Source organism: Zootoca vivipara, chromosome 1 (assembly GCF_963506605.1).
Source record: "Zootoca vivipara chromosome 1, rZooViv1.1, whole genome shotgun sequence".
Taxonomy (NCBI): Eukaryota; Metazoa; Chordata; class Lepidosauria; order Squamata; family Lacertidae; genus Zootoca; species Zootoca vivipara.
Genome location: NC_083276.1, coordinates 47,895,615 through 47,916,668, shown reverse-complemented (window position 1 = coordinate 47,916,668; position 21,054 = coordinate 47,895,615). Strand labels below are relative to the sequence as shown.

Genomic DNA, 21,054 nt, shown 5'->3' with positions numbered 1-21,054 from the left:
TCCTGCCCCTCCCCCACCACTCCATTGCCAGAGAGGTGAAGAAAGGCAATCACAGCAGTGAGAGCTCACTGCTTCTCACTGCTTCTCCAGTGGCAGTCAGTAGGCACAGCAGTGGGATATGCCGTCTCAGGATCATGACACCTGATGCAATTGCCTTGGTGTGTCTAACGGTAACTCCAGCTCTGACAGTGAAATGCTTAATATTCATTACATCTCCAAAAAGACTTGAAGAAAAGGATGAAGATAGAAATGTGGGAAAGATGATATCTGAACATCTGCCCTATTTGCTCTCAATTTTTCTCCTTGTGTAGAATTACTTGGAGACTTTGTTTCTGTTCCTTCATCTTAGACTAAACTGATACTAGCAACTGAGTTCTGATAAGCAAGTTATTTTTTCTTGATTTAGACACTGACCTTGGTTTAATATTGTAGACTCCTAACATGTTCTCTGTGGGCCTCATGTGTACTGTTGCCAAGTGCAAAATGGCTAATTAAGGGGATCTCTTGCTCCAGGTTTGAGGCGAAATCTTCAAAGTGAAATTGGTTGATGTATTAAATTGTAAGAATCATTGCATTTTCAAATATTAATATAACAAATATGGGAAAAGTGACTTGCAGTAATTGGGAGATTCAGCTGGGTAAAAAGATTAGGGGAGAAGAGAACACTGTACAAATGATCCATGGAGTACATTATGATCTATAGAGAATTGAGTTGGAACAGGACTGTGATAATTCAGTCCCCAGTGCTTAGTCCTGTCATGCCATATTGCTTAATTTTGACTTCATATTAACTGTATATTTCAGAGTGATGATATAATGAGAATGCTAACAGAGATGGTTGCCAGTTTTAATGAACAAGTGACAGAAAAAAATTCATAAGGGATCAATAAAGCATAGTCTAGCAAAGAGAGGTAATAAAATGAAGGTCAAGTAAAACTCTACTGGAAATTCAGTTAAAACAGTCTCTGTAAATGCTCATTGGATTATTGGATGAGGACTTTTGAGGTGTTTCATTTTAATTGGTACCATTAAGATTGTAAACTTGTGCCTGGGCTACCTGATTGCTGGAGAGTCAGGATTGCTGGTAGAGAGTCAGGATTGAAATGACATCACTATACAGTCATAACTCGACATCCGAACGATTCGACCTCCGAAGGTTTCGACTTCTGAAGTCGACAACCCCGGAAGTCTTTTCGCCGTGCGCTTCGACATCCGAAAACCTCGACTTACAAAGACGGCCGCGGAACAGAACGTCTTCGTAAGTCAAGGTACCACTGTATATGCAGAGAGAGATTTCTGTATCACCCTTCACCAAAATGATCACAGGGCAGTTTGCAAATAAAAATAAAGCAAAATACATAATAAACAAAAACATTAAAATCATTATCCTAAATTATATAAATAGCATAGTTAGCAACAGCATAAAAATGACTTAGCCCATGTCTCTAAAAGTTGACAAAAAATGTTGACTATCTCCCATGCTGGCATACTGGACTCAGGTGGTATTAGCTCAAGGCAGTTGCCTCACCAGAACTTTCATAGGTGGTATTCCCAGAAGCAGCTTCAGTTTTAAGTTCCTGCCCAGGGCAAGACTTACTTCCATGGAGAGATTGTTTCAGAGACATGGAGCCACCCCTAAAAAGGTACTTCCATGCCCCCTCCACTATATGTCTCATTTAATGCTGGGATCACCAGGAGACCCCCCCCCCAACTGATATTAACATGCAGGCAGATTGCTATGGGAGAAGGAGATTTGGGTCACATTCACAGCTTTAAATGTCAACATAAGCAGCTTGTATTGGATACGGATACTGGATATTGGCAACCAATGTAGATATTTGAGGATAGATGCTATATGCTAATAGTTCAATGCTTCCACCAACACCCTAGCTACTGTATTCTACTGTAGTTGCAACTTCCAGATTGTCTTCAAGGGCAATCCTACATAAAGTGCATTGCAGTAATCCATCCTAGAGGTTACTAGAGTATGGATAACTATAGCCACACTATACCTTTCCAGAGAAAGCCATACTAGATTCTTTCAGACTGAAAGAACCTTGTGAACCTTTATGAAAGTAGCACTCCTTTCCTACCTATGGATTTGCTCCACACAGAAAAACAGCATGTCATGGAGAAAGCTAGGTGAAAACCTTTTTGCCTCATATTTAATTTTCTACAGAAAGGAAATAATTTGTTATAGAGGAGCATGCAATCATGTGAGCCCCTACCTATAGTCAAAAGTTATCCAGTCCAAAAACAGATTTTACCATTTTAATGCAATTGGCCCTAATAAAATAATGTATGCAATCAAGATGTTCTGTACTGCTCATTAAGTTTTCCAAGCAGAGTTCTACCAAGTATTGAGCATTAATTTTTGGATTATTTTAATATCGCTTATATAACCAGTTAGTAATCAATCTGTTCATTAAGTGATTTCCATCCCATTAGTTTTAAAGTGGTGAAAAACAAGAGTGTCACTTCCAGAAGGACTCGTAAGACTTTTTCCAATCTTAAATAATCTAATATTTCTGTGATGGTGTCATTGTATCAGTTTGATATATATATATATATATATATATATATATATACACACACACACACACACACACACACACACACACACACACACACTTCTGGCTTTGTTATGCTGCTAATTAGTTACAAAATTGACCTGCCATCTGCTGCATGGTAATTTTGTCTACAGATTAAGGGTAGAACAGTGGAGCAATTAGATGTTTGCGATGCTTCTTGGATTGGCAAAGATAACAGAGATCATAATAGATTCAGAAGCATTTTAGACACAGATATAGCACAGTGAGCTCAGTACTTTGCTTCCTTATATCAATATGATGAAAGCAATGATCTCTAATTATCCAGAGAAAGCTTGGTTCTGTGCTTAATTGGCAACATGCATAGTTCCATAAAACACACACATTCCTTATAGAGCATATATTATTGTCAACAGTATCTTAAATAAAAAGATATAGAGCCTGATGTGTAAATCATTATTATCAATCTGCTCTTAGTATCTATCACAATAATTGTATTCTGTTGAATAATCACTGATATTGCACTGTGGAAATGGACAGTTTAAGGTGGCGTAGGGGAGAGTTCACAGTCTGTAGAATGACAGCAAACATACCGGTATCTGCACCAAATTATTTGATTCCAGGAGAGTCATCAAAGCACTTTCTCATCAGGATAGCTGCATGTGGATAATACAAAATGATCCTACCTAGACATTGGGTTGAGTCAAAGAGGAACCTGTTTTTGCCTTCCCCTCCACCTGTTTTGCCTCTGCCCTTCCACTGTTAGCTAACAGAGGAAGACAGAACTAGTTAGAAGGCTTCCACAAGTACTGTAGCTCCCTTGCTTTTTTCTGTGCTCTCAGAAAGCAGCTGTGCCTCACCTGGCAGCAACTGCTCTTCAGTCTTTGGCAAATGCTGTTTCCAGAGTGAGGTACTGCTTGTGCCACCAAGGACAACAAAGGGTCAGTATGTGGCAGCTCCTCCATTTCTCCAGGAGGTCAGGGAAACACAAAGAGATTTGAGCCTAGAAAACTGCTTCAGCCAGCCCCCAGCCTGTCCTGGTTACTTTGCCTTCTAGAGAAGGCAAAGCGGGGTTCATGTTTCCTTATAAGGGAAATAATGTGTGAATATCTCGTTAAGTTTTACTGTTCTTCAGATAGGAAACATTTGAGTATAGATATGTTCTTGTATGAACTGTACTGTGGCGCTGTGGTCTAAACCACAGGGCCTAGGGCTTGTCGATCAGAAGGTCTGCAGTTCGAATCCCCGCGGCAGAGTGAGCTCCCGTTGCTCGGTCCCAGCTCCTGCCAACCTAGCAGTTCGAAAGCACGTCCAAATGCAAGTAGATACATAGGTACCGGTCCACCGGGAAGGTAAACGGCGTTTCCATGCGCTGCTCTGGTTCACCAGAAGCAGCTTAGTCATGCTGGCCACATGACCTGGAAGCTGTACACCGGCTCCCTCAGGCAAGTAAAGCGAGATGAGCGCCGCAACCCTAGAGTCGTTCGCGACTGGACCTAATGGTCAGGGGTCCCTTTACCTTTTATGTTCTTGTATGAACTGTACTCGCAGGAATCATCTGTCAGTTCCTCTATGAGAACTTTTTAAAGACAAATAATCCGAAAAACATCTTCTTCCTAAAGTTAGCAGGTAATAAAATATGTGATACAAGATTTATTCACATGTATTTTCAAGTGAATTTATCCAGAGTAACAGTTGTCTTATTTCTCCAGAGTAGCAGTTGTCTTATCTCCCATGAGCAACCCTTGCCCATGAGGGAGGGTGATAAAGTTTAAATTGAGGGTTGCAATCTTAAAAGCACCATTAATTGCACTGAGGAAAATTTCACTGTTATGTTTGATTACCCTGGATTTTCCTTGGATGTTTGTAGTAGTTTTCACTCCACTGACAGGCAAAAACCTTTTAATTTAAAGAGAGACTTAGTCTGTTAGGTTGAAGTTGTTGTATTTTAATCTGTATTTCTAATTTAATTATGGTTGGTATCCAACATTAGTCATAATCAGAGTAAAGTGTTGAAATTAATGGACAGGACTAACTTAGGCCCTGGTCCATGGGGTCACGAAGAGTCGGACATGACTAAATCACTAAACAACAACAAACTTAGGCCCATTAATTTCATTAATTTTACTTTGCATAACTTAATTGGATGCATCCCTATGTTTTTAACTAGTTGCTGTTACCTAACTACATTGTCACTTTGTTTACTCGTTTGTGGATAAGTGTGGGGGTCTTAATTATGGATTTTACAATTAGCTCTCTTTGGAATTTTTTATGGAAAGATTGATTATAAAGATTATGAATAAGTATAACAATCCACAGGAACATTTTGTTTACCTATTGATACAATACATACACCTATCTCGTTATTTCTCCATGTTCCTGTTGATGTTCCCAATATAGAGGTGTGGCATATGAGATGACTGGCAGTTCTTAGCATTCAATATTGACAGTGGCAGTGCAAAAGGAAAATTAGTGGGAGCTTTTACTAAGCTGTGTGAAATAGTGTATTTTCTAGCAAGAACTTTTCACGCAAGGACAGAAAATCACTGGATGAGGCACCATAGGTTAAAAACTCATTGGGAAAATACATTACATTGGAGCAAAGTTTAAAACCTTAAATCTGCAGTTGGCTATGCTGTGTTATGTTGTGGTCTGTAACCATCTTTTACAACAAGCCTGATAATCACAGATTAAAATTTATAAAATACTTTAAAGGTGTGCATTGCATTCCTGTCTTGTTTGTTTTTACAGTCATGTGAGACAGGTATATCCTGATCATAGCATGGCAATTGCAAATGCTATGCTGACTTGTCAGATACTCTTGTCCATTTTCCATCAATCCAAATCCAGCTTTTTGGTTGTGGTATGACAGATGAAGCAAGAGACAAAATTAATACTGGCTGGGTGCATATGAGCTTGCTAATTTGTCCTGTCTGCTAATGTGAGTAAAACATAACTGTTGTTTGCTTTGTATTAGCTGTATTATAAGCCAAAGACTGCCAAAAGTTGCATTAGCATTTGGCGTAAATTATATTTGGGAGAGTATATTTGGGAGAGTAGAAAAGTACATATTAGAAATTAACTCACACAAAGATTATCTGAACCCTATATTAAGAGGGTTATAATATAAGCAACAAATCCTTTTTTGAATTAACTTTGTTTCTTCAGATATGGCAACATATTTTTTTATCAGATCATTATTCTGTACAAAAGGTTTTCACCAGTTAGCAATGTGTAGATTTTGAGGTGCTTCCAATTATTTTGACTCTCTATAAAACCAGGTACTAGCAGGTATGTAGTCAGAAACTTTGTGGCAAGGGGAGCTAAGGATACAGCAAGAGAATTGATGCAGAACAGCCAGAACCTAGGTACACATTGCCATATATGTTTACAAGTATCTAATTGTATTAAATATTTTTTTTAAAAAAACAGTTTCAAATCTTTCAAAGTTTAAAAATATACCTTGTGCTTTTCAGTACCTTTGAACTCATTGGCCAGAACTCTGGAAGGTAGGAGCAGCTAGAATAGTTCCTGCATGCTTTTCCTTATATCTCTGCAATTAAAGGGTTTAGACTAAAAACAAAAAATCCCACAGCCTTGAATATATATGGAAAGGGGTCTGGAATTTCCCTAGTGAGGCCAGCTTCCCACATACTCCCTTACAGCCTGGTGTCTGGTTCCTGGGTTCCAGCACACACCATTATGACCAAGTAAGGAAACCTAAAATTGAGACTATATAGATAATGCTGTGGGATCATGTGATTCATCATGGTTCTCACTCAGTTATTTGTACAAGAAAATGGTCAGTAATTTGGAAGAGAGCTAAAGAGGAAGGAATCTGCCCCTGGGGTTGCCGGTGTCAACATACAGGTTTAGTCCCCAAGTCACTGATATCCCTGCATACACACTTTTCCTTTCATCCATGGCTGCCATTCATTCCAGTGGGGAAAACTAAATCACTGCAATTTGTGATAACTTTGCAGTGAGAACGCAGCTTGTCCACCATCACTGATACAGGGATGACCCAGCAGGGATACTTTGGGTGGGAGAAAAATACATCTCTAGGTACAGAACATACAGATTTCTACCCCATAGTCCTTCTGTGTATTGGCCTTCTCTCAAGACAAATCCTGCCTGTTCCAAGGAAGTGTGGCTTGCTACTTTACATATAAACAGGGAGTTCTCATTGAGCTTTCCGTAGTGCATGTTTATTTTTTGTATGATACAGATTACAAGAATGATGTATTTCATTACATTTTTCTAAATTAAACTCAGTGTACCTGAAGTTACCGATTCGTTCATGCTAGTAGTGACCAATGGGGCAGCGGAGGCAGAGCACCACTGCTCTCCCAGCTTCCTAGCATAGTGTGTTGCTGGTGCTTACCGGAGTGGCGAGGCATGGGGAACTCAGTACGGTGGAGCCAATCTGCTGCTTTTGCCATTATGCACACACACTACACAGAGCTTCCCACACCTTGCACTCCCCTTCTAGTAAGCATCAGTAACATGCTGTGTTTGGAAGCCAGGAGAGCAGCAGCATCCCCCATCCGCTGCTGCACCTGACACTACTGCACACAGGTTTAATTAAAAATTAAAAATCTTCTGCAATTTTCTCTGAACGTAACTTCTCTAAAGACCTTTCTACTTAATATTAGATCTCCCAATGGACATTATATTCTATCTTTAACTTCCCTCATGACATTAGTAGATTTTATTCACTTTGGTATATCCAACTATATTATTTGCATTATTGTGAGAAGGGCAATTGCATCTAGAGAAGATGCTTAGAAATTACTGTTATTCCTCAGGACATATTCTCCAAAGAGACATCTCATTCTGTTGGGTGACCCTTCTTTTCTGGAAGACCTTAATTATAATTTCAATTTCTTCCTCATTTCTTACCACCACTCCAGATCCCTATATCATACTTTAAGCACAAGTAACTTGTATCCAGGTGAGGAGGAGAGATATTGGAGATGCACAAAGACCTCCCATTCCACATAATGGTCTTATACATCGCCAAGGAAAAAAACGGGACTCCAATGTGCATGAGTGTAGCCAGGGGGTGCAGCTCCCTCCCCCAAATCAAGTAAATAAAAATAACTAACTGACGAATTACATTGCAGATAACTTGGTTCTGCCCCCCCCCATAATGTCTGCCCACCCCCCAATAAATCCTGACTACGCCCATGCCTATGTGGAAGCTATGCTCACAGTGGGAGTGGATCATTCCCATATTCTTAACATATGCTGATAGGTTTGAACTTTGGAAGTGAATCTTTGCAGGTCTGTTCCTACACAAGAAGGAAACCGTTGTGGGAAAGTGATGGCAGATAATTCTTTCAATGATGAAGTATGAAATGATATGCATTCTAGATCTGATCTAACAGTTGAGATGTTTGGAGAAACTGTTGCAATTGTCACAACAGTGACTATCATTCATGTTTACATATATACATGTTCATTATGTAGTCTTAACTGTTCATTCATAAGTTACCCTTTATACATTTTCATTGTTTTTTGGTGTTTCTATGATGGTGTTGGTTAGATAATTCTTTCAAAACATATAACTAACATTCATAGTTTCCTTTTATCTGGAATATTACATAACAGACGATGATACAAATGTGTTCAAAGTTCATAACGTATATGTTTACAGAGACCAAGACAGTTCCAAGATACCATTTATCAGTGCTAGCTCTAAGATATGCGGCCATCTTGGCCATATGCCTTCCGGGGGGGCGGGGGGAGCTCCCTGAACAGGACTGCAGGCACCTCACTACATCAGTTTGCTTGCATTCTGTCTCTGGGCCCAAACCACATTGCCACCCAGAAGCAGAGAACTAAGTGAGAGGAAAATGCTGCCCTATCTCCTCTAATTACTGCACACATGCTAGGAGAACAAAATGAGCAGGCAGTAACAAGGTTGAAAAAGGAACCAATTTAGGAAGTCTGCAATTCACACACCTCTGGTGTGGTGGACTTCATAGATGCTATGACTATGCTCTAATTATATGTGACAAGGACCTCCTGAACAGCTAACCCTATCCAACTGCATCTGGGGGCTGCACTGGAGTAGGAATGAGAGCTCACAAACAGCAGCACAAGGGCAGCTCAGTTTGAATTTGGGACAGATTTTGTTAATCACTGTTAGTTTCCAACAGCATTAACTGAGCTGAGACCATTTATAGTTTTGATATTCATCATGAATGGTAGGGAATAAAATTTAAAAAATTAAAACATTGGTAAAGATGGGGTTTTCATTACCTCTCTGAAAGGTGTAAAGTAAATTATTATGATTCCTTCCCTCCCTCCTTTTCTGGCTGCTGCCTAATGTTATCCTGTAGTAGCCCATCCATCTGAATTGTTGTAATGCACTATGTGACTGGCTACATTAATATTGCTATATTCAGAATTAGTCTGGACTAGCTTAACTGCATACCAAGATTGCTTGTGCATTCAGTTAACATTTCCGGTACACAAACAAAATACTGTGCCTTCAATTACTGTTTCTGATAGTTTTACTCTTGGAGAATATGTTCTGCCTGCTTAAAAAAGATGTATTTACATTTGGTTGCATTTTTTGGTTGTTGTTTTTGCAGAGATGTATGTATCCCCCCCCCTTTTTTTAAGTACTTGAAATGTACAAATTAATGGTCATTAATCTGCTTGCTTTTGTTCTCCTTCAGTCCAGATGATTTACTTAATGCCTTGAATGAGGGTATCAGTCGTGCTGATGTAATCATCACATCAGGAGGTGTGTCCATGGGTGAAAAGGTATGTGCAAAAACTATGTGGGGCTGGGAAGTTAAGCCAGAGATGAAGCAATAGGAAGAAAAACATATTCAGAAATGATAAGTGCTAATGATAACAGAGGGAATCTGAGCAGGGTCTGAATCTCCAATTGTGGGGAGGCCACTTGAAAGGTTTCCAAATTAAGAAAGAAAAACCCTTAATTTTTTCCCTGTACTCTACTGTACAGAACAGGGTTTCCAGGGTTAAAGGGTTTGTTGTTTCTTTTCTTTTCTTGTGTAAGCCACCCTGGAAATATCAATTGGTCATTGAAGGGCAGGTGTTAAATTCAGAAATAAATGTATAAAAGAAAGGGTAACCATTGTTCGTCGCTGCTAGGCTTTTAGATATTCTGCGTCACTGAGGACCAAAGATACATTTTCTTCTTGTTGCTTAACAGGACAAAGAGCAACAGGGTTATGTAACCCATTGCTAAGCTATTACCACCCCCTACCCCAAACTATTAGATACTGGTTAGATTCCCTGGTGGCCCGCTGGAATGTGGAGTTAACTAGGGCTATTGACTGTCTGGCTCCGAAGCGCCCTCTCCGATTGCATGGAGCCCGGACAGCCCCGTGGTTTTCCCTGGAGCTGAGGGCGATGAAACAGTCGCTGAGACGGCTAGAGCGCCGGTGGCGGAAAACTCATTCTGAATCAGTCCGGACACGGGCTAGAGCTCAACTTCGAGCCTACCAAGTGGCAATGGCGACGGCGAAGAGGACCTTCTTCACCGTTTCTATTGCATCTGCAGAAAACAGCAGCAGGAGACTGTTCCAGGTGGTTCGCAATCTATCCGAACCACCTTCGTCAAGTTTTTTGCGGATAAAGTCGCTCAGATTCGGAGGGAGGTAGACTCCACCGTGGGAGCAGGGCTGGGGCAGGAGAGTGCTGGAGCCCTGTCTAGTCATGTTTCATGGGATCAATTTCAATCTGTTACCTCCGAGGATGTGGACAGGAAGCTTGGACGAGTGAAACCGACCACCTGTCTCCTTGACCCTTGCCCATCCTGGCTAATAAAAGTGAGCCGGGAAGGGCTGGGCGATGGGCTCTGCGGGGTGGTAAATGCTTCCCTCTATGAGGGAGTATTCGCAGACCCGCTAAAAGAGGCGGTCATTAAACCGCTTTTTAAAAAAACATCTTTAGACCCGACAAATGTGGCCAATTATCGCCCAGTCTCAAATCTTCCATTCTTGGGCAAGGTGATTGAGCGAGTGGTTGCTGAACAACTCCAAGCACGCCTGGAGGATGCGGACCATTTGGATCCCTTCCAATCGGGATTCAGGCCTCATCATGGGACTGAAACTGCCTTGGTCACACTGGTTGATGATCTCCGGCGGGTTAGGGACAAAGGTGAGAGCTGTTTCCTAATTCTGCTGGATCTCTCAGCAGCCTTTGATACAATCGACCATAACATCCTTCTGGACCGTCTAGAGGGGTTGGGAGCGGGGGGCACTGTCATACAGTGGTTCCGCTCCTTCCTCCTGGGCCATGTTCAGAAAGTGGTGGTGGGGGATGAGTGCTCAGACCCCTGGGATCTCACTTGTGGGGTGCCTCAGGGTTCCATCCTCTCCCCCATGCTTTTTAACATCTATATGAAGCCGCTGGGAGAGATCATCAGGGGGTTTGGGCTGGGTGTTCATCAGTATGTGGATGACACCCAACTCTATCTCTCTTTTAAATCAGAACCAGTGAAGGCAGTGAATGTCCTGTGTGAGTGCCTGGAGGAAGTTGGAGGGTGGATGGCGGCTAACAGATTGAGGTTGAATCCTGACAAGACAGAAGTACTGTTTTGGGGGGACAGGGGGCGGGCGGGTGTGGGGGACTCCCTGGTCCTGAATGGGGTCACTGTGCCCCTGAAGCCCCAGGTGCGCAGCCTGGGAGTCATTTTGGACTCACAGCTGTCCATGGAGCCACAGGTTAATTCTGTGTCCAGGGCGGCTGTCTATCAGCTCCATCTGGTACGCAGGCTGAGACCCTACCTGCCCGCAGACTGTTTCACCAGAGTGGTGCATGCTCTAGTTATCTCCCGCTTGGACTACTGCAATGCGCTCTACGTGGGGCTACCTTTGAAGGTGACCCGGAAACTGCAATTAATCCAGAATGCGGCAGCTAGACTGGTGACTGGGAGTGGCCGCCGAGACCACATAACACCGGTCCTAAGAGACCTACATTGGCTCCCAGTATGTTTCCGAGCACAATTCAAAGTGTTGGTGCTGACCTTTAAAGCCCTAAACGGCCTCGGTCCTGTATACCTGAAGGAGCGTCTCCACCCCCATCATTCAGCCCGGACACTGAGGTCCAGCGCCGAGGGCCTTCTGGCGGTTCCCTCACTGCAAGAAGCAAAGCTACAGAGAACCAGGCAGAGGGCCTTTTCAGTAGTGGCGCCCGCCCTGTGGAACGCCCTTCCATCAGAGGTCAGGGAGATGAACAACTACCTGACTTTTAGAAAACACCTAAAGGCAGCCCTGTTTAGGGAAGTTTTTAATCTGTGATATTTTAATGTATTTTGGTGTTTGTTGGAAGCCACCCAGAGTGGCGAGGGAAACCCAGCCAGAGGGGTGGGGTATAAATAATAAATAATAATAATAATAATAATAATAATAATAATAATAATAATACTGGTAGAATGTTTTTGTCATCTAAATAGAATTGAAGAAGTGGTGAGATGAGCTTGTGAAGCTGTGCCATATTTTCAATAATTGTTTGGAAAAACCTTTAAATATGGGATAACTCTGGAATGCCTCAGTTTTAATAATGTGGCATAAGTAACCCATGTAATTTGAGGATCCCTTTGTCTCTCAATACACCAGGCAAAGGATCACTCTGGTCAGAACTAGCCCACATGTGGAAAGGATTGACATATTAGTTATTCTTCCTCTGTGGGTGACAATTAATGTCCATTCTTAATTGGTCTAGTGATTTATCTAGTTAATTTTGATAGTAAACTTCACTCTGACATGCTAATGAATTTTGAGACCCCCCCCCCCAAGCATCAACATCCAACTTCTTAGAATGACAAGTGGGGTTCAGTAATAAAAGATCTATGATTGCCATTTTATTGTATTTTATGTGTTTTGGTGTATTTTTTTTTTTTTGTTGGCTACCTTGAGTGCCGTTCGATAGAAAGGCAGGATTCAAATTTACCTAATAAATAAAACTTCTAGGACTGGACAAGGTGTCACCCTACATATCTTAATTAATACTTTTGAATAATTAGATGTTGTAAATACCTTGAAAACTTTGTTTTTATTTTTAAAACAGGACTATCTTAAACAGGTGCTGGACATTGATCTTCACGCTCAGATTCACTTTGGCAGGGTTTTTATGAAACCAGGGTGAGTAATCTTTCCCAGTTAGATATGGTCTTGGATATACTACCAGATAGGCAAAATAGTCCGATCTGGTAGAAGGAGTTTCCTATAATGCCAGCAGACACAGGTTTGGGGCTTCAGGAACATTTTACAACTATGTAGTGGCAGAGGAGAGGTCTAAAGAGGGGGTAGAGAAAAGGTCTGTAGGAAGAAACCTGTCTCAGCCTGAAAAGCGAGATGAGCGCCACACCCCATAGTTGCTTTTGACTGGACTTAACCATCCAGGGGTCCTTTACCTTTATCTACCTTCCTCCTGAAACATTCCTTAAGTCTTTTAACCTCACTGCAAACACACAACTCTAATCCCCTGTCACTTACAGATGTATTGCCAATCAATCACTGACCAAAGACCAAAGCAGGATGCATCTCCAGTTTCTCCCCATTACACATCATGATCACATTCAGAGTTTCTCTGCCCCTGGCCTGGCTGCTGTTTGAGGGGACAGGGGACATATCAACTTTACTACACATATTTTGTTTCACTAAGCATTACAGGGCAGGTAGGTGAAGGAGACACAGGGCTGCTTCTTTTAACATCCCATGTTACATCTAATTCTTTGAACTGTTGATATTCATTTTGCTATTTATAAACTTGCTTTTAACATTGATTTCTATTGACAATTTTAAGGTATAATTTTATTTTTTTAGTTTCTTTATAAACTGCTTAGAGATAGTCTGTTTAGAATTAAGTGATATACAAATTTTGTTAAATAGTTTTAGCAGCTGACTTTTTTTCTTAGGTTGCCAACAACCTTTGCAACTTTGGATATTGATGGTGTAAGAAAAATAATATTTGCACTCCCAGGTAAGGTTCGTTGAATTATAATTATAATTATAATTGTCCTTCATGGATAACACAAACAAAATCCAAAAGAAAATGCAAAAGCATGTGTTTGGACCTCTAGTTCCTAAATGAATAATCTTTGTAATCTCACATTTGTGCACTGTATACTGCTACATCTTTAATATGTAACAATGCCTATGGCTCTAGTGAAGGGAACCTGCAGCTTTCCAGATGTTTTTGGACTATAACATCTGTCACCCCTAGGCATAGGCAATGGTCAGTGGTGATGGGAATTGTCTAACAACATATGGAGGGCTCTGGTTCACTATCCCTGCTGCAGGTAAAATATATTATCTGTTCCTAGCACAGCTATATAGCAAAGCAACTTTTTTTGGGGGGGTCATTCCCTAAATAATTCTACATTGCTGATTTATCAACTGTTGGGTTTTTTTTTCTTTTTCCTCCAGGGAATCCTGTGTCAGCAGTTGTTACCTGCAATCTTTTTGTTGTCCCAGCACTGAGGAAGATGCAGGGAATCCTGGATCCTCGTCCCACTATCATAAAAGCCAGGGTGAGTTTTTAAATATATATAAAACGAGCTTCTGAGGCACTCTGTGTAGTCACTGGTGTGCACCGTTCCCGACTGCTGCCGTTTTTGTACATGGTGTCAATCACATATGGGAAAATTCAGGCTGCACCATTAAAGTGGATTTGGTGCTCTTGCACTACAAACACAGCAACTGAGATAATAATTGCTTGCCATTATGTCATATATCTTCCCCACAAACAAATCAAAATGACTGTTCAATAAACAGCCAACATTGTATTAACCACCCTGCAAACTTTGTACATGACATAGTATTTTCTTTCTGTGCATGCTTTCCCACAGTTATCATGTGATGTGAAATTGGACCCTCGTCCAGAATACCATCGGTGCATACTGACTTGGCATCACCAAGAACCACTGCCTTGGGCACAAAGTACAGGTTAGCTATTTACAATCGTTTTCTATTTCTTGTGCTTCTTCTGAGTTTACAGGTTGCAGAATATGGAGAAACAAAAGGAACCATGAATGACTTGTGCTTTCTCTACTTGTGATGGTCATGTATCATGTGAAAGGTAGTCCCAGCCTATCTTCCCACAAGCTAAGATGATGGTGTTGATGATTATGATTATTTCTATACTACCCTTCATCCAAGGATTACAGGATGGTTTACAATATAAAATCTCAAAAATACACGATGTAGTAACAAACAAAAACAAAACAGCCCCCCGCCCTAGTTTCAAAGGCCATAGAACACATCTTGGAAGTTGCACGGCCTCCAAGACGCATTTTTTTAAAAAAAAAAATTCATTGACTTTGCAGCCAGCCCATTGATCCTTGGTTTTCCAATGTTTTGGAAGTGAAACAGTCTCCCGGAATGGATTACATTCGAAAACCAAGGTTCCATTGTACTTTAGTTTTCACACATAATGGGCAGGATTCAACTAATGAATCTCAATAGCAAAAGCCCTGTGAATGCACTTTCACTTGCGCAGCATCACTTCCACCCTCTCCTCCTCCTGCACTCCCCAAGGTTGATAATGGAGGGATAGGAGAACCCACAGAACAGCATGCAGGGGTAGGAGAGGGGGGATTGTTCTGTCTGGCAAACCAAAATGCTTGCAGTAACAGAACAATCAGAATAGAACATTGAATCCCTCCAATGTTTTGTTGTTTAACACTATAGAAGCAAAATCTTCAAATACTATTGCTTCCTGTTCTTTGAACATGGATACTACCACCAGCACGACTACTATTCCAGAAGAAGGAGTTTGGGATATACGAAGAAAAAAATATTGTATCAGATAATAAGGCCCAAACTATGAAAATCAGGCTAGGAGCCCATATTACTACCCCTAAAATATATAAATACAGATACAGATATATAGATAGACAGATGCAGATAAATATATACAGTGGCACCTCTGGTTGTGACGGGTTCCATTCTGGAGCTCCGGTCGGATCCCGAGGTTTCCGCAACCGGAGGGACCGCTTCTGCGCATGTGTACACGGCACGGTAGAGCACTTCTGCGCATGCAGCGAAACCTGGAAAAATACTTCCAGGTTTGCCGCGTACGTATCCCAAAGGATATGTAACCGGAGGTGAACGTAAGTAGAGGTACCACTGTTTATATATATACTTAGAGATGCATATATATAGATACACACGTACACATACATGCACACACTACCTTTCCTCAAGAATGTGCTCAAGACAGCAATAATAGACATTAGACTCGCCTTCACCGACCTGGTGCCCTCAAGATGTTGGCTGGGACTGATGGGAATAGTAATCCCAAACATCTGGTTGATGAAGGCTGCATTGGTCTCATGGCCACTGTGTCCATCTTGAGAACTAAGAAGCTTCACCCATTTTCACTGGCATACTGTGCTCACTTAGGTCTTGAACAATGTTATTTTTCCAGAAAAAGAGGTGCCAGACATCACCTGAGAGATGGTGGAACTGAGTTCTGGGGAGTTCTGGTTGAAAAAAAGCCCTGGTCTTGAGTATGGTTTGGTTGGGAATGATCCATTTGTACTCAATGTATATTGTAGGGGATTACAGATATTTTCCCTTCAGGCTTTTTTTTCTATTGCTGGGAAAACAAGTTTTACTAGTGTTCAGACTGCAATGTATCATTTCTAGCAATATTTTAATTCCCTTCATTGTCAGCACCTCAAGACTTCTTCTTCTTAGGAGTGTGTGAGGTATTACATAACTACTGGACATTACCTGTAATATCACTTCCAATGAGAGAGCCTCCATTTTACCTCTACCCAATGTCTGGGATAATGAGAGACGCTATAAGCTTTTAAAACCTTGCACAGCTCAGGAGAAAAAGCTGACATATATTAGACAAGTTGCCCACTTCAAACTCAAGCTTCCTTTCTAATAAAACTCAATATCTTAAGTTTGATCCTGAAAATGGAGGGAAAAAATCTAGATTCTGGAGTGTATTCTTTGAAGCTTATTTAGTTCTAGAAGATTTTAAACCATTGCTAAAAATTGCACAGGAACCTCATATGTGAACTACTTTGTCCACACCAGTGTTCAGATTCTGGAATACTAGAATATTTATAATGTGCCTAAAACTGCTAGATATGAAATAACATAAATTTAACGCTATCATCTCTGAGAGGTATATGTTAAATGTTAAGGCTAATGCCATGTGAAATAAATTTGGGGGTAGGGCTGTAGTGGTTTATTTTTGACACATCCTAGTGCAGATTGTAATTCGGTATGGGGCTATTTGGAAGATAAACTAGGAAAGTGGTGCATGTGATAATTAAAATGTGCAAGCTTAATATAAAAAAAAAATGTGGTAAAAAGGCATTTCTGCATGAGAATTCTAAGGGGGAAAGAGAAATCTAGTTCCTGGATATTGTCCACATTTTACTTCAAACAACAGATCTTCACCATTTGTGACCATTGTAGCTTTAAAATTAATTTTTGGGAACTGGCTTCATACGCTGCACTATTCTGTCGCATTTAACCTGCTAACAAAACGTATTTGCTTTTCTGTAGGGAACCAGATGAGCAGTCGTCTGATGAGTATGCGCAGTGCCAATGGACTGTTGATGCTACCTCCAAAGACAGAGCAGTATGTGGAACTTCATAAGGGCGAGGTGGTTGATGTCATGGTCATTGGAAGACTATGATGTCACCAGCAAGAGAGAAGTTTTGATGCATGTCCACATATCATTGACTGTATCCTGTAATATGCAACGGCACAGCTAGTTTTTCTGATTTGGATAAAAGTTGATCAGTATAGTCAACACCTTGAACTATATTTCAAATGAATTTAAATAAATACCTTTTAAAAAAAACTTTAAAAACAAATCTTAAAGAAATCTATTCTGATTATATCAAAGCAACTTTTTCCTTTCTTGCAATTGCTTTGTGTGTTCAATGCTAGTTCTGATAGCGGTAGCTTTTAGTAGACAGCAGTAGGTGCCTGCAGAACTTGTGTTTTTTCTCATCTTTAAGATACAACTACTTATGCTCTTAAAACAAGGCTGTCTGCTTATTTATACTAGCGTAGACAACACTTGGATTTCCCTTATTAGTATGCTTCATAACCGCTTCACAGAAAGCTTCTGCTTGTTCTTTATCTTGTATCTCGTGTTGATGTGCACAGTGCCAAAAGCAGAGTGGCTGCATTGGGAACCCGACCAAGCCCCGAGGTTTTCACCCCTTGCTGCGCGTTCAGGGATATCTGTCATCCCAGCAGCCACCCAGCTCAGTACTATTGGGCAGTAACTGGATACCTTTTGTTTAAACAAACAACAAAAATTGCTTCCTTAAGTGCTGACAGCCTTTTTAACCAATACATTTAAAAATGTACAGAATTAAAATCTTAAAAAATCAAAGACTGATCTTGTACAGATATTAGTGTTACCAGCATTCGTGTGGAAATTAAATGAGAAAAGAAATACTAATGTTAAACAACTCTGTACCATAACATTTTCTGTAATGATACTGAAACTTAAATGAATAAAAAAAAATCCTGGATCATTATTTAAAAGGTGACTGTGTTAGCCTTGTTGTTTAATAAGAGAAAATAACTCTCCTTTCTTTTTGGGAGGTGGGGATTTTATGGTTAAAGAACACATTTGAGCAAAGAGGATGCCAATGAAGAGATTTTGTAGAGACCTCTCTAAAAATAATAATGAAGTGCTATCTTCTTCTTTCTGCAATCTTAGACTGGGGTCCCTGGACAAAATTTAAGTGAATATGTTGCACTGATGTATACAAATAGACAGGGATCCAAAGGACCGCATGCAGATTACCACACACATACCAGTACTTACTTGGGTGCTCCCCATCCAGTCCTTTACATCCCTGAAAAAAGACAGTCCTGGGTGTTGTGGGATTCTATGGAGTCTGGCTAAACTTAGCAGAAGAGGACATAGCTGGAAAGGGAATTTGGCCATTACTATCCTGCACTTAGTTTTTATGCACAAGATTGTTTGGATCCAGGTCATAAAATCCAAGTAGGCTATAGTCAATGCCACCTATGTTAGAGTATGTAACATAGAGTAGAGTAACATTGAGATTTAATTTAATTAAAACATTTGGTCCTAAGAAATTGACATCATTGCTCCAAGACACAATGCTAACAGATAATTAAGTCCTCAAATAATGAGCTGAGATTCAAGTGTAGAAATGGCAACATTGATTGCCACAACTACTCTTTCTGTCAACTTTCTCTTCACTTTTACAATTGTTTATTTTGGAAACAGTTTGCTGCAACTAAAGTATAGTGTATACCAGCGTTTCTCACCCGCTGTTCCGCAGCACACTAGTGTGCCGCGAGACGCTGGCTGGTGTGCCGCGACGTGCGGCGACGAGAAGGGCGATTTGCAATATTGCCGGAAAGCAATATTTCTCCTCCTCTTTCCTAAAGCTCAGTGCAAACGAGCCTGGCGGCCGCCAATACACAACACTGACCCGCCGGAAAGCAATATTTGGCAAGTGTTTCTTACAGTCATAATTATAATATAGGGCGGCACAGAGTTAAATTTTTTAACTTTTTTAATGGTGGTGTGCCTCATGATTTTTTTCACGGAACAAGTGTGCCGTGGCCCAAAAAAGGTTGAGAAACACTGGTGTATACCAAAAGTCACTAGGCTAAAATAGATGTATTTCCAGGCTACTTTCCAGGCTACTAAGTAAAAAAATGCAGGTAATTCAGGCAGACAGTTTTAAGAATTGTCTTTAAGATGTGGAATGATGAAATAGATTTTCATCTGAGTTCTTCATACAAATAGGCTGCTGTTATGCCTTCTTAACAATATTTATTTTAAAAAACAACAAAAAACAAACAAAAAGACTCACATTAAAAAAAAAGACTCACATAAAAAGTACCCTGTACACAGTACAACTGTCACATAAACCAACTATGTGAATATAGCATTGTCAGTTGTGTATGATATTGTCTGGTGCATAGGGCACCTAATTCATTCTTTTATTTATGGTTATAATTTAGATAATTACCCATCCTCGTTTCTGCATTAACTATACTTATTAATGACTATAAAATACTTGAAGCTTTGTGCAGAGAAAAGCTGTGGCAAAAGTGTTTCTGGTACACTCATCATTGTGGCATCAGTAAGCTGCCCAATAGTGTACTGAGAGTTTGGCTACGTTACAGTTTCAGACAGCTCAAGATGTACGTGGTGTTTCTTTTACAGGATTTTGTATCTTAACTGCTGAATTAGAAATGAAGCTCATGTTTACAAATAGTTGTTCATTATTTTCCAGAAAATACTGCTCCCAGTCTTTATTGGCACTATTTCCTCCCTTGTGCTATTAGTGGGGCTATGCTTCTCCCTATAATATTAATTTATAAAAATATCACCAAACATTGTACAGTTGAGCAAAACTCTTTCATGAATGCATAGCTGAACAAAACAATGCCAAAAAAATCCAGCTGATCCAATGAAAAATATGCTTTCCTGCTGTGTGATCATTTTTTGTGTCAGCAATAAGAAGAAAATCTTGAGAAGACGAAGACACTGCAAATATGGTGACAGGCAAAGTGACTTTTCCTCTCCACACTTTTAGCCCTTTTCAGTGGGGAATCATGTATATATTATACCTATTGCTAATTCTTAAATATTTTTAGAATACAAGTCTGGCATTAACCTTTAGTTGTCAGCTTCATCCTTCAAGTTAACAGTGCAATGACCCTAGAACTGCCATCCCTGCCAAAATTGTGCCAGCTACATATGTAGCACTATCTGCTTGGAAGCCCAACAGCAGCCCAACACAATTCCCAGATGACCAGGTAGAATGTAAGGGTTCACATGAAGAAAATTAGGTTGAAACCCTGCACTTTCTATCTTTGGTAGAAAAGGTGACTTCATACTGTAAACTGCCCTATGATCCTTGGATGAAGGGCGGTATAGAAATTTAACAAATAAATAAATAAAATAAAAGCTGTCTTGCCTTGGGAAAGGGGTAGTTCTCTGCCTAATCAGAAACATTGGTGAACAACAAGAATAACCAGAAAGGCCGTATCAGAAAGTGTAGCCAAGTAGAGGAACCAAGATGAGGTGAGTTCATAGTACAAAGGCCAAGACAAGATCAGTGCAAATAAGGCTGTTTTGGGAGGCAGAGTGGAAGGAGTACTTGGAGCCAAGTTGAAGAAACAGATGAGAAACAGGGATTACGTGAAATACTGAACTCACGCTCCAAAGTATTCTGCTGAAATAACTAACTAGTGCTTTTTTTCTAAAGAAATGTTTAGGAGTACTCTCATTTTCCTACTCATATTGAAATGCCGCCCTTCAATGAGTCCAAAATTAGATTCACAAAATGTTTAGGGCTATGCATACCCCTGCATCCCCCCCAGCAAAAAAAAAAAAAAAACTGTGGGTCTAACAAGAAATGAATTTGTGTATAGCAGATCAGTTCATTCTGGTATTCAGAACTAATTACTGGGCTCAAAACTATTTAATTAAGTGTATGTGTTTGCACCTGATACCAGCTGATGGATCTCACTGGTCCTA

At 40.4% G+C, this 21,054-nt stretch overlaps 1 protein-coding gene across 20 annotated transcripts in view; it reads left to right on the top strand.

Annotated features, from left to right (window-relative positions):
* Positions 1-18,852, top strand: part of GPHN (gephyrin) — a 273,273-nt gene extending 254,421 nt beyond the window's left edge. For 2 of the 20 annotated variants that reach the window (XM_060274140.1, XM_060274146.1), the window contains exons 18-24: positions 6,026-6,058; positions 9,239-9,326; positions 12,603-12,676; positions 13,453-13,517; positions 13,964-14,067; positions 14,386-14,482; positions 17,066-18,852. In XM_060274140.1, coding sequence (XP_060130123.1) covers positions 6,026-6,058; positions 9,239-9,326; positions 12,603-12,676; positions 13,453-13,517; positions 13,964-14,067; positions 14,386-14,482; positions 17,066-17,199 — 595 coding nt within the window. In that variant the 3' untranslated portion in view covers positions 17,200-18,852. The remainder of the gene's footprint in view (positions 1-6,025; positions 6,059-9,238; positions 9,327-12,602; positions 12,677-13,452; positions 13,518-13,963; positions 14,068-14,385; positions 14,483-17,065) is intronic. The other 18 variants (XM_060274076.1, XM_060274062.1, XM_060274057.1 and 15 more) reach the window with 14 other exon arrangements.
* The last annotated feature ends 2,202 nt before the right edge of the window (positions 18,853-21,054 follow it).